Genomic DNA, 12,701 nt, shown 5'->3' on the forward strand with positions numbered 1-12,701 from the left:
CTGAATTTTACAAAACTGAATACTGCCGTAACAGTCTGAAGGAATCACAAATAAGCTACAGGTGTCATTCTTCTCCTGTTTCTCTCCCACCCCCAAGTGAACAAAGAAGTGAACAACAAGCTAAATAAAAGATGGATTTCCTACCACTTGCATCTGCAGCATATCAATTCCAAAGTGTGCCAAGTGTTTTGCTATATGTGGATCTAAAACCGGCTCCTCTTCATCAAAGGAATAGACATCTGCAAAAGCAGAGAGAAACCAGTGAGCCCCAGTATCAAAAGTGATCCCTTCTTTGTTACCAACACTGCATTCTCAGCACAGGGCTGCCCATACAAAATGCCTTGTTCATATTCTCCAAGTTTGGTTCTGGCCAGCAGAGAAGTGCACAGACAAACACACAGCTCAGTAAATATCTTAACACAATCACCTCAAAAGAAATTATATGCCTCCACAGTATTAAAATCTAAAAACATTTATAGGGATTATAGTATTTCCTCTCCCTGAAATAAGCAATTTGCAGGGGATGCAAGGAACAGGGCATGCAAAGCCAGCCCACATTTTGAACATGACAACAAGAGATTATGAATTTTTGTAGAGCTACGAGATACAGACAGATCCATTAAAGCTGTGAGTGTATCACACCAACTCACTACTGACAATAGTATTTTAATTTTTGGTACAGTTTACAAAATCCACTTTTGCCCTTTTCACACAGAGATGCAGGAAGAACAAAGAAATTCTTTATTAGAATAAGGAGGAGTTTTTTTGATTATGCACCACTGGATTGGACTCCCAAGATTAATCTAACCTTGTGGTTAGGGAGAAAGGCTGATTTTCTGAGTGAGGTGTCTTGCTTTATTGTATGGGAGATTTAGATTTCAGTTCTCTATGATAGACCTTTATAGCCTTAAGTAAAAGCTCATAAATATTCTGGCAGGGCAAAGTTCAGATTGTGAAGGGAAGCAGCATGCCTAATGATGATATTTTCAATATGAAACCAAGTTTAATAAATCCAAAAGAAGGACAAAAAAAAAATCGAGAGTAAAAACATTCTCTTTTAGAGTTTACCCATCAACTCCTATAATGACACTGAGTTCAGAGCAGGTTTCACCTACATGAACAAATAACAATAAAGCTGTAGGCATCATACAAGGCTAGAAGTTGTAAGAGATGCGCTGGTAAGACTTGAACAGGCTTTCTGTACCTCTGTAGTCAATGACTGCTTTGGTGTCTCCTCATACCAAAATCCAGAACCCCTGTGCCAGCCTCCCTGCATTTCCCTCAGGCACGTTCCCTCCATGCCCAGCAGCTTCTCACAGTGACCTTGCTCCATAAGACCAGACCTAGGCTGGCAGGGAAAGCTTAGCCAGGAGAAGGGAAAAGAAGCAAACTCAGGAGGAGATAGCAGGAGCACAGATGAAGGCTGTTCACAGCACAAATATCACTTCTGGAAGCTCCTCACCCTGGCCTCTCCTGGCAGCTGCAGTCCCTGGCTCTGACTCAGCCCACCCCTTTAACAAAAGTCAATGGTCTTTTTAACCCAAAAGACCTCTCCTTGAGGTGTGCTAGTAGCAAACCCCCACTGAAATGACAGACTGAAGGTTAGCCAAGAACTCAAACATTAACTTCTAACATTGACCAGTGCTATGGAAAACCTCTCTGAGCAGGGAGCTGTGCTTTGAGCTGTGCTGCCAGCTGCTGACCAGCCAGCAGATGCCCCACTAACATTGGTGCCCGTGACCTTTGTGGCATTTGCGTGGCTGTGGCTGCCCATCTGCTGGGATTCCACTGTGTGGTAGCAAATGCACCCAGAAGACATGACTGTTCATGCACACACATGGCATCACAACGTTCCCATAGCTTTCTGCTGAGGTCACAGCACAGCCAGAGGATCCCAGAAAGTTCAAACCCCTCATGGAGTGAGATTACACAGCAACAGAGCTTGGGTGACTGCTTGCAGTGTGGAAGCTTTGGATATTGTTTACCCTCTGCTCTGGCAACCGCAGAGAGCAAATCACCTGGGACTACTGGCCCAGAGCAGCAGGAGTAGAGCATGAGACTGACATTGTGCTCAAGCCCAGCTCATGCCTTACTTCAGTGCTTTCTGCTGTGTAGCTTAAATTCATGGGAAAAGGACAGAATTCACTTGTTTCAAAAATCAAAGGTAGAAGATAAGAGCTGCAAACACAGGTGTGCAATGCTGTCATACAGACTCTGGTAGGTGAGGAATGTAGACAAGTCAGCAAATGTGACACACGAGAACCTGGTGTCATTGGAGTGAGAAAGGGGAAAAAGGGAGGAGTGGAAGGGGGAAAAACCCACCAAGATAAATCTGAGACAGGCAACACAGAATATTATTAAACAGAGAAAAAAGTCATAGAATGTGCTGAGTTGGAAGGACCCATCAGTATCATCCAGTCCAGCTCCTGACCCTACGCAGGATGCACAAAGAGTCCCACCATGTGCCTGAGAGTGGTGCCCAAACACATCTTGAACTCAGGCTTGGTGCTGTAACCAGTTCCCTGGGGAGATTTTTCCAGTACCCAACCATCCCCTGGGTGGAAAACTTTTTCCTGATAATAGTATTTTCCTGGTAATAGTCTTTATGATCCATATTATTTTAAGAAAATAAAAATGTCCATGCTGCTTGACTTCATTCTCTTCCACAGCTCAAGACTTACACGTGTTCTGGCTGTTCAGACATCTCTCCTTCCTACTTAGATGGTAACAGGCAATGGTAACAGTGTCCCTAAAGAAAGAAGTGGCTCAGGATATCCCCAAAAGTACCTGACAACTGCTAAGATAGATCAGCATCCACAAAGCAGCTCCTTCAAGGAACAGTCACAAGGGGTTTGCCACTGCCAGTGCCCAATTCCATGCTCCAATCTATTCCAAACAAGCAACCTCACAGTGACTGGAAATAAAATCCAGTGGCACTGTCAGAGAGGCAGCAGGCAGCACAGCCTGCCCAGTGCTCAGCCTACTGAGGAAAACAACCTTTATGACTCCCTGGTGTGTCCTGTCCAAGGTACAAGAGTGGAAGAGAAGCTTGGTTCAGTCTCTGCCCTGATCCCAGATGTGTGTGCTGACAGAGTGCTACAAAATGGGGCTAAGCTCAGGAACCTTTCACAGTGTACACAGCACAGATTTCTCAGGGCAAGACAAAGAGCTCTCCTCTGTGTACACATGAGGTGAGTGGCAGTGGAACAGTGGCACCACCTCCGTCTCCTTCCTACTGCTGTGAAAAAGGAATAAATTATGTCAGGAGAGGGACCAGTGCTTATTACTCCTGTACCATCACCTCTTCACCTTTAACCCAGGGAAGCAAAACCAGACAGATTTTGTATCACCATCAGCCACAGATGAGCTTTCCTGAAGCTCATCTATCACCCAGCCCCATCAAGGGGTTATGAGTACTACAGAAATATAGATCAGAGACAGAATAATTACTGAGAAGGAACAAGGAAGGCTGGGGGAGGGAAGACTTTTCTATAGGGAAACCAAGTAAACATCATCCAGAAGAACAAAGGTCTGTGGAGAACAGCTGGTGCCTCTCATTCAGAGGGAAGGATGACAGCCTGTCCTTTGTTATCCCAAAGGCCACATAAGAGAGGAAGCAGCTGATCAGTGGGAGGCACAAGGACAGAAGCCATAAGGAAGCAAGTATTGCTGCTAAAGATGGGAAAGAAAAGAAAAAATTCTGAAAAAAAACCGCATTACAGAATATGCTGTTTGTTTTGTAGATGCAAGAAAGCTACAGCTGGGCAAATCCTAAACACCTTCAATAACTGAGAGATTTGGAGAGAAATCATCCAAGGCCAGGCTCATGCAAGGAAATAAGATTCCATCTGGGAAAGAAAAAAAAATGGTTTTTGCTTAGTGTTTTTGTGGCACAGCTGGTTGAATCTGACTACAGTTGCCTTTCCTCAACACTGAATAGGACTCAGAAAAGCTCTCAACTGATGCTTGTTAAAAAAAGGGGCTGCTCTAAACAGCAATTTTTCATTTCTGTAGTCATAAGCACTAAAGCCAAAATATAATCATGCTATGTGTTCTTCCATTTTTACTTCTCCATGCAGCTGCAACAAAAGATCTCTTTGCTTATGACTTTTTCAGCTCCTCATGTTTTTATTCCATCTAATCCTCACACACCATAATCCCCTCTGCAACAGCACTGCAGAACATCACACTTGGAGAATATGCAAACAAGGATACAGCTACAGCTTTTTTCCCCCTCTCAAGATCATCACACATTTTACAAACGAGCATCACAGCAGCCCCACGAAGATGAGTGTTCATTAGACTGTTTCAGCAACATTTTGTTCAACAAGGAAAAAGAGGAGTTTCCACTATGATTAAAAAACCCATACATGCTGTTACAAACAGACTTTTAAATTTAAAAAGCTCATTACCCTGCTGTTGTTTCTTTGTTACAAAAAAATGAACCATTTGTCCTAGGAAATGTAGCAGAACTAAAAAATATTGTTTCTGTAGAGTCTGTTCTTTCAGACTAACACCATTGTTATGTTATAAGCCTAGTATTATGCAAATACTCCAAAAATATTTATGGAAAATATAAAATAAGCAGATAAAAGAGGTATGGGCTTTCTCAGAATGGAGTGTGTGTCACTCCCCTCAACCCTGATCAACATTCACAGACTCGCAGAGCTTCCTTCCATATTGCAAATCAACGGTGACTCCGACATTGGTGAGGGAGAGAGAATGATGCATCTGACTCCATGGTTATCAGAAGGCCAATTAATTACTTTATTATACTACATTGTTCTATACATCTAAAACTGAATGGGCCAAGCACTCAACCCTGAACACAACTGCACACACTGCACAGAATCTCGTGACTGTCAGCTGACAGTCCCGACTCACACACACACTCTTGGCCCTGGTCGGCCAAGGAAACAAAACACCATCACTGTGGGTAAACAATCTCCATATTGCATTCTGCTTTTGCACAAACACAGGCACAGCAAATGATGAGAATTGTCTTTTCTTTCTCTGAGGTTCAGAGAATGTGAATCCCAGAAATATTCTTGGGAAGATGTGCCTTACGTTCCTCTGTGAAGAGAAACGTGGGGCTACACTTCCACACCCAAACACTTGCACTAGAAGCACAAACCCCCTTGGTAATAGACACACACAGTCAGCCTCATGCACAGGAGGTACCTCATGTCAGAGCATGCCTGAGGCTGACCTGCTCCATCAGGAGTGATGGTTCCCAGCTTCACTGCCAGGGGATAGCCTGTGTCCCTGTAGTGCTCCACGGCGTGCCCGTTGCCCCCGCTGCCATCGAAGAACCACTTCCCGCAGAGCACGGAGCCGTCGCTCAGGTTCAGCCACAGGTTCTCCCGCAGGTCACACCTGGAGCACTTCCAACCACTGCCACACACAACAGGGAGAAACAGCAGCAGTCTGTAAGGCAGGAGCCAGCTCTGTGTCTCCCATGATGGCAGGTCAAACCAACCCACATGCCCAGGCCAGAGTCACGCAAGGGAACCGTGGGCTGAGTTCCTGCCTTTAGTTCAGTTACCCTCGACTGAATTAGAGAGCCTACAGTGAACAAACTTTGTTGCCCTCACCTGGGGGGAATTCTAACACCATTGTCTAACTGTACAAGTGTTTTAGCATGTTTAGATGCCTGCAGCTCTTCTTCCCAGGAGTCAGGTTCCTGCTTCCTGTAGGGTGATTTTGCACTGAGCAGTGCATCACAAGCTATCGTCACCTGGAAGACAAATGGATGTCAGTCAAAGCCTGACACAAACTCAGTGACTGCACAGAACCTGGCATTCAGCCTATTGCTAACCACATACAGAACTGCTTATCAGTAGGACTATTTATATACTCAAATATGCATCTAATCTTTTAGACTGTCGTCATTATTTTAGCAGGAGAGTAAGCACGTGTGCTATGTGAGTTTTCCTAGGACAAGCTGGCACCATAGTAAGGGAAGGAATACAGGAGATAGAAGGAAATTCAAGAAACAAAGGCAAAGATCACTTTTTTAAATGACTGAGACTCTATTATACCTGGTAAAGAATAATCTTTATGTCCAAACAAGCACTGCACATAAGAAAACAAGGCACCATCTTGACAAAAACAGAAACAGGAGACAATTCCTACAACCACTTCCACACACCCACTGACCAGTGCTGGTAGCTCTTCTATGTTGGGTAATGCGATTTCATAGTGATCAGGAAAGATAACAAGTTTTGCTTCATCCTCATATTCAAAGTCATCACTGTTGAGATCACTGCTTATCTCCAGATCTGGAAAACAAGATGGGCAATGTTAGGAGATTGTCCCATGATCCAGGTTCCAAAACTGTGACAGGGGTACCACTACAAACATTGCTTGCCTGCCATCAGCCAGTGGTTTCTCTAGCTAGAAATATTTGTGAAACCCTGATCTAAACTGAAATCTCACCATCCTTCAAGAGAATGTTTTGGCCTCTCTGCAAGCAGTGCACTGTTGAAGACATTGCATTCTGCAAAGCAGCAAACAAAATTCTGCTCCTTTTAGACAAAATCAGGATGCCATACTGCTGTGCCTTTTACCCAGAATCTTGAAATGCTATAAAGCATGGAGACCAGGTGGCACTGCACATGCCCAAACTGCAGAGGACAAATAAAAAGAGCACCCCATATTTTCCAGATCACAGACCTGTCTGAAACGTGCTGTGGCTCCCATCCATCTTGGACCTATGGCCTTTCCTCCCAGAAAGATGTCCATGGCTGGAAGTACTCCTGTGTCTCATCCATAGTCTCAAGTAGCTACAGCATGTACACTAACACCAACAGTATCCCTCTCCTGCTAACTCCACTCCTTAATCAGGGTAACTATTGTTTAAAAAGCACTCGTTAGCTCTAAAGCTTTCCTTTGAAGATCAAGCCTTCCACAGTGTTTGTGTACATTTTCCTTACAGTGTAAGAATGACCTCTTTTCTTAAATATGAGCCTTGACCAAGCAACATCAGCTAAAATGTTTGCCCAGAAATATGTGGACCCATAGAGAAGCAGAAGGGTATATTGGGAATTCAATGGTTAGTGTTTGTGTGTCTAGCTGCATGAAAAATATAATTATTAATTAATTATCACATAGTGACAAGACTGAGTAAAACCTTGTTCTGTTCTTCCTAGGACAAATGAAAAATGGAAAACCAAACATGCACATGTCAGAAATTTTGCAAGATTCGACTGCAAGAATTGCCCAGCCAACAACGGGATTTTCTGGATCCTTCTCCCACTGGACATGTGTGGGATCCACAGACCCACTGTATTCTGATGTACCAGTCACTGACAGGATAAGGTTCAACCAAAAAAAGAGATGTGTGAGCAGTAGCCAAAGCTGGCTCTTAATTCCCCCCCTAGTACAAGCAGATGCTTAATGAGTCACTCGATCCTAAACGAGCATTGGCAGCAACCACTGCACCCTGGGAATGCCTGAAATCTCAAATGTATGTTTGGGATAGAGGTGAGGATGACAGAAGCCAGATTCAGAAAATTGAGCTCCCAGAGAGCAGTAACAGACTGAGCAAGCCAAATGATAAAACAAGTATCAAAATATATTTTAGCTTGACCTGGAAAGAACAGCTCTTGAGAAGAACATCAACTCTTGGCTCACCTGCTGCACCAGCCAGTCCTGAGGTGACAGCACCCACTGTCAGTGACTTCCAGCACCATGAACTCTCTCTCACCAGCAACCAAAAAAGCCCTTTCTCATCAGCTCAACATAGAGACAAAAGCAAGAACATTTTCTCACACTGAAAGCGTGACATTTTTAGAGACATTCTTTCATTACTAATTCCCCAAATCACACCATTTTCATAATGATCCCTCACTTTACTCCAGGCTTCTTTCTCAGTTTGTATTACAGTCCTGTGTTTGATACAGGAGTGAATCTCCACAGCTGCAGTTTTTAACAGCTCTTTTGCTCTGTGGAACAAGGAAACTGAAGATCCCCAAGCTGATGGTGCACACGACAACACATCTCAGGGGATTTTCACTTAATGCCAGACATTTGATGGTGGCCAGCACAACAAAGCCAAAAGTACTGACCACCTCCTAAACGGGAGAGAGGTTCCTCAGAGAGGATAAAAGCTCAGGTTTGGAGGCAGTGAACTGTGGTCACACAGTACCTCAGCCACCAGAGGGAACCTGGCACCACCTCACAGCAGCCACCGGGCTCTGGGGACTTGTGTGACACCCGCTGATCTTCATTGCCTTGTGCTCTGGACATTAACTTAAAGTACCTGCAAGCCCCTTATAGAACAGTGCCCTGTGTTCAAAATTCAGACACACGCTGCAGCTCACGTGCCCAGCCAGACAGCAGCCAAACAGCAGAGACTCAGTGCTGCTGGCCTGACCTGCATCTGAACCAGTGATCCAGGGATGAAAGGCAGAGGATCCTATTAGCAATCATCTGCTGTCATCTAAGGACTCCACATGCTTAGGAGCACCAGCCTCCTGTGGCAATGGGCAGGGAAGGGAATTTCCTTTTTACTGCTCAGGCTTCATGCCATTCATACCAGCAGAAAAGCAGAAAACAATGTCCCATCAGCATGGGACTCCTTCTGCCTGACATACCGATATGGCAGCACCCACTTGTTATTTTACAGGATGCACAAAGCTTCATAACAGTCCTGGGAAACACCATGAGGATTTAAAACTCCCCTTTTGAAGGTGAGCACCTAAAACTGGTACACTTCCACCCAACACCTACTCCCTCTGACTAGGAATTAGAAGGCACTGCCTTATCACTCTGAAGACAGTTTCTCAGAGTCCAGATCCAGTACATAAGAGTGGAATGGACTTCTAAGGTCACAGGCTGAAATCCCTCCATACAGAGCAGGTGACCATATAAACTAATCCCTTTTAGGCACAGAGGGACCCCTTAATGATGTCACCTGAAAACTCCCAGATCACCACTCATATATTTAAATCTTGGCTTGAGAAACATAGCTGTTAAGTTTGGTAAGAAACTGCAGCTGCATTATATTTTCTGTGCCTGTGCAAGGGCCAGCAAGGCTGAGATAGCATGAGGGCAGAAGTAATAAAAACAGATGACTGTGACTTTAGAAGGCAATGGAGCCCACACTAAATGTGGACAGAATTTGACCCTGAAGCCACTGGGCATCATGTGCAATATGCAGGTAGTTTCTAGTGCAGAATTTTAGGGAGGACTAAGAGTAACTACAGGAAAGAGGACTAGGGTGAAATCTACTTGCAAAAGGAGCATATTTGATTAAAAATTACCACTAAAGACATGGAAAAGCATGAACTTTCAAGCACTATACTTCATTCAAAGTTGTTTCTTGATCAAGGATGATCTTCCAAGATGCACTGTGAGTAGAAGGCAAAAGAAAAGGCTTTACTCAGTTCTGAGACTGAGCCACAAGACAACCAGCCAGTCTGTAATCCTTCCAAGGAGTGACAGCTTGATGGTCAAGGCCCACAGGACATTGTTTCCCTTCCAGTGGAGTAACACAATTCTGGTGCCTCCTGAGAGCCTCAGCTCAGCACTTTGGCCACCAAAACCAAATATCCACAGGTTGCCAGTGTTGTGTTGGGAGGGCAGGCAAAGCAAAGCAGCAGACATCTCAAAGCAGAGGCTCAACTGAAGCTGATATTTTGGGTGAGTGGTCAGTAGAGTAAATTTACTGCACCTCACAAGGCATCACTGAGTGACGCTGAGAATGTGCTGCTGCTGAACTGACTGAAAACAGCAGCTGGGAGAGACACTACTGTAATGTAAACCAACCCAGCAGAGGGGAAGAGGAGGAGTGGATGTGTCCAGATCAGATTTAGACAAGTTACCAACTGACTGCACTAATAATAGGGGCATAAAAGACTCCAGACAGGACCCCCAAAGAGGATTTCCTGCTCATGTGGATGTGTCTGTGTGCGTGTGAAAGGGAATGCAAACGTGAAAATTGAATGAGGGTGTTGACTAGCAAGTCTACAACTAATTTTGAAACCCTAGAAAGACATCTTAGGAATCTGGGCTAGATCCTGCTCTTGCTGAAAGCAATGGACAAATTCGTATTGAGCTGGGAAACCTGGGTCTTTAAATCAAACTATTTCTTCCTGCCTCTAAAGAATAGTGAATTGCAGCAGCAGCACTTCACAAAGTATAAGCTACTCAGTTAATTTGTTTTCATGCACTTGTTTTGTTTCACTCAGTTAATTTGTTTTGAATTTTAGCTTCATCAGATAAATTATAAAACCGAAGAATTTTTAAATTTTTTTTTCCAGTCATAACATTTTCCTTTGCAGAAAAATAAAAAGTAAAACTTTCTACAAGGATCATTTGGCTGATTCACTACTTGTAAAAGAACATTCAAATTGCTTGCTACATCTCCAAAGCATTTTTATGTTGTTTCTACTACTAGGTAAGACCTCGTCCCTTGCATTTCTAGGATAGTCACATGTTAAGCAAGCAAAATTAAACCATAAAAATTCAAATTCAGAATTGTTTTTGACAGCAGCATTAGCCTGTGTTAATCTAGTCTAATTTTCACAGTTCTACCCAAAACAGCAAACTATTAAGAATCTGTTAGTGTAAGTATCTGCTCACCATCCTGTACTCAATTCAAGCACACATGGCAAAGCTACAAAGCAACAGCCAATCAGTTCTACTGCTGCTGCTGGGGAACATGCACTATTTTACTGGGCTAAATTGCAGAAATATTGTCAGGAAACGCTTAAGTTCCCCTACATCACAACTTTTCATTCACAGATACAGATACTCTATTTCTGCTTACTCACATAAATATAAACTTTAAGCACTCATGGTAAAAGCCCTCTTCAGAAGCTCTCCAAACAAAAACATCCTTACTGCAAACAGCGTTCTGCTCCTGGGAGAACAAAGTGAAGCTGTGGTCAAATCCAGTACAGCCACTCTTAGGAGTGGTCTTTACACTTGGAAACTGTAGCTGTGAGTCCATCCTCTGCCATCAGCAGGGAGGTGCCATCCAGGAAAAGCTCAGCAAGTTTGCAAGTTCTCCCAGACTCTCCAAGTGGAAGTTTTCCTTTCCAAGGTGTCCTGAGACCTGCTGAGTGTCACAGATACTCTCCCCAGCAGCAATCACAGATCTGCTGACAGAGCTGTTCATCTGAGGACTTCAAAACACTTTTAATTGATGGTCTGAGTTAGCTCTGACTCTGCTCAAAACAGAGCTGCCACAGCTTGCTGCAGTGGCAGATGATGCTCTGGCAACCAATCTGAGACAGGACATCTGTCTAGGGACAAGTTTTATGACAGTCACTCTGCCAGGTCTGTATAGTCAGGAGTCCAGGCTCTGGCATGGACCAACAGATGCTCAGGAATAGGGCACCAGAGCCAGGCAAAAATGGGGTGATTCCTCCCTCAATGCAGAGTTCAAATATCTACTTGAGGTGTTTGCTGGGGGTGAGGGGGAATGGTGTTTGCTGGTTGGTTTTGGAGAAGGAAATAGGGGGAGATACTGTGTGTAGATGCAGTTTTGCTACTCAAAAGAGAGGTTTGATTTACATTTATAAAGCAAAATGATAGAGAACAAAATATAAAGTGTTGCTTTACTGGTGTTCCACTTAAACCTCCCACTGCTGCTGACAACTGAGCTGACATTTCAGAGAATCATCTGCCCCATCTCTCTCTCAGAACCACCTCTCTGAGCAGCAACAGCAACTGGGACCACATCTCTGTGCACACACACTCCAAGCACCTCTCTTGTACTCTTTGCATCTTTCGACTACTTCATCTATTGTTTAGTTACTCAGTAACACCTTAAAATCACTTTTAGACTTAACTCTAGGTAATTTTAAATAAACCAGCAAACTCAGTTTCTCCAATTTTCAATCCCTTTCCAGACTATTTACATTTCATTAATTCTTCATCATTAGAACATTCTGAAAGGCTCTAACTCCTGGGATAGTATGTTCAGGGGGACTCTGCTGGTAATTATGGTAAAAATTGGACCTCCAATCCCTTCAGCACAAGAATCTTCCCCCTAATTCTGCCACCCCTTTTGACCAGAAGCTCATAAGGATGATCACAGTACACCCCATTGACTGAGTTTTTCTTATTCACACAAAAGGCACTGAGATAGACAGTCTGCTTTAAATATCACCCCAAATTCCCTGAAACACTGCACAGCCTGAGCTGAAGTTGTCATGTCCACACTGTCTAGCAACACCTAAACTAGCCAGATTAAAGGCAGCTCATACATTTCAATAAACAATGCTGTTATGCTTCCTGATTACACAGAACACTCACAGCCAACACCCTCCAGCCTTCTCCAAAGAAAACCAAACCACAACATGCCCAGAATCTGATGCACATGTGCAAGGCACACACACTTTGCTGTGAATCTTTCCATGTTTAGGGAAAGATAAACATTGCAGCTGACAGGCCTGTTGCAGCCTGTGTTTCTATTGCATTTACTAGATAGCAGCAGTGCTAGAAAGTAATCAGTGAGCATCCAAAAGATGTTTTCCTAATACTAAGGAGATTGAAAAGGGTTTAGTATCTTTAATAGTTTTACATCAAAGAGGATTATAACAAGCAATGTAACAAATGCTCAAACTGGATTGACTTTGTACACAAAGCTTAAAGCTCTGGGCCTTCAGAGAATTATTGATAGACATGAGGAACAGAGAGATGCTGGAGTTAGCCACTGATCCTTGTCTGGTTTTGTCTGCCAGGGTAAG

General features: G+C 43.7%; 1 protein-coding gene across 5 annotated transcripts in view; it reads right to left on the reverse strand.

Moving 5' to 3' along the window:
* USP13 (ubiquitin specific peptidase 13) overlaps positions 1–12,701 on the reverse strand; it is a 50,277-nt gene that overhangs the window by 21,529 nt on the left and 16,047 nt on the right. For all 5 annotated transcript variants that reach the window (XR_011680858.1, XM_071437996.1, XM_071437997.1 and 2 more), the window contains exons 4-7: positions 6,160–6,281; positions 5,595–5,737; positions 5,210–5,394; positions 145–239 (exon numbers count right to left, since the gene is read on the reverse strand). Coding sequence is in view for 4 of the 5 variants with exons in the window: in XM_071437996.1 (XP_071294097.1) it covers positions 145–239; positions 5,210–5,394; positions 5,595–5,737; positions 6,160–6,281 (545 nt within the window). In the remaining variant the exon portion in view is untranslated. The remainder of the gene's footprint in view (positions 1–144; positions 240–5,209; positions 5,395–5,594; positions 5,738–6,159; positions 6,282–12,701) is intronic.

This window comes from Agelaius tricolor, unplaced genomic scaffold (genome assembly GCF_023055355.1).
Source record: "Agelaius tricolor isolate 1412-34295 unplaced genomic scaffold, bAgeTri1.0.p SCAF_12, whole genome shotgun sequence".
Lineage (NCBI taxonomy): Eukaryota > Metazoa > Chordata > Aves > Passeriformes > Icteridae > Agelaius > Agelaius tricolor.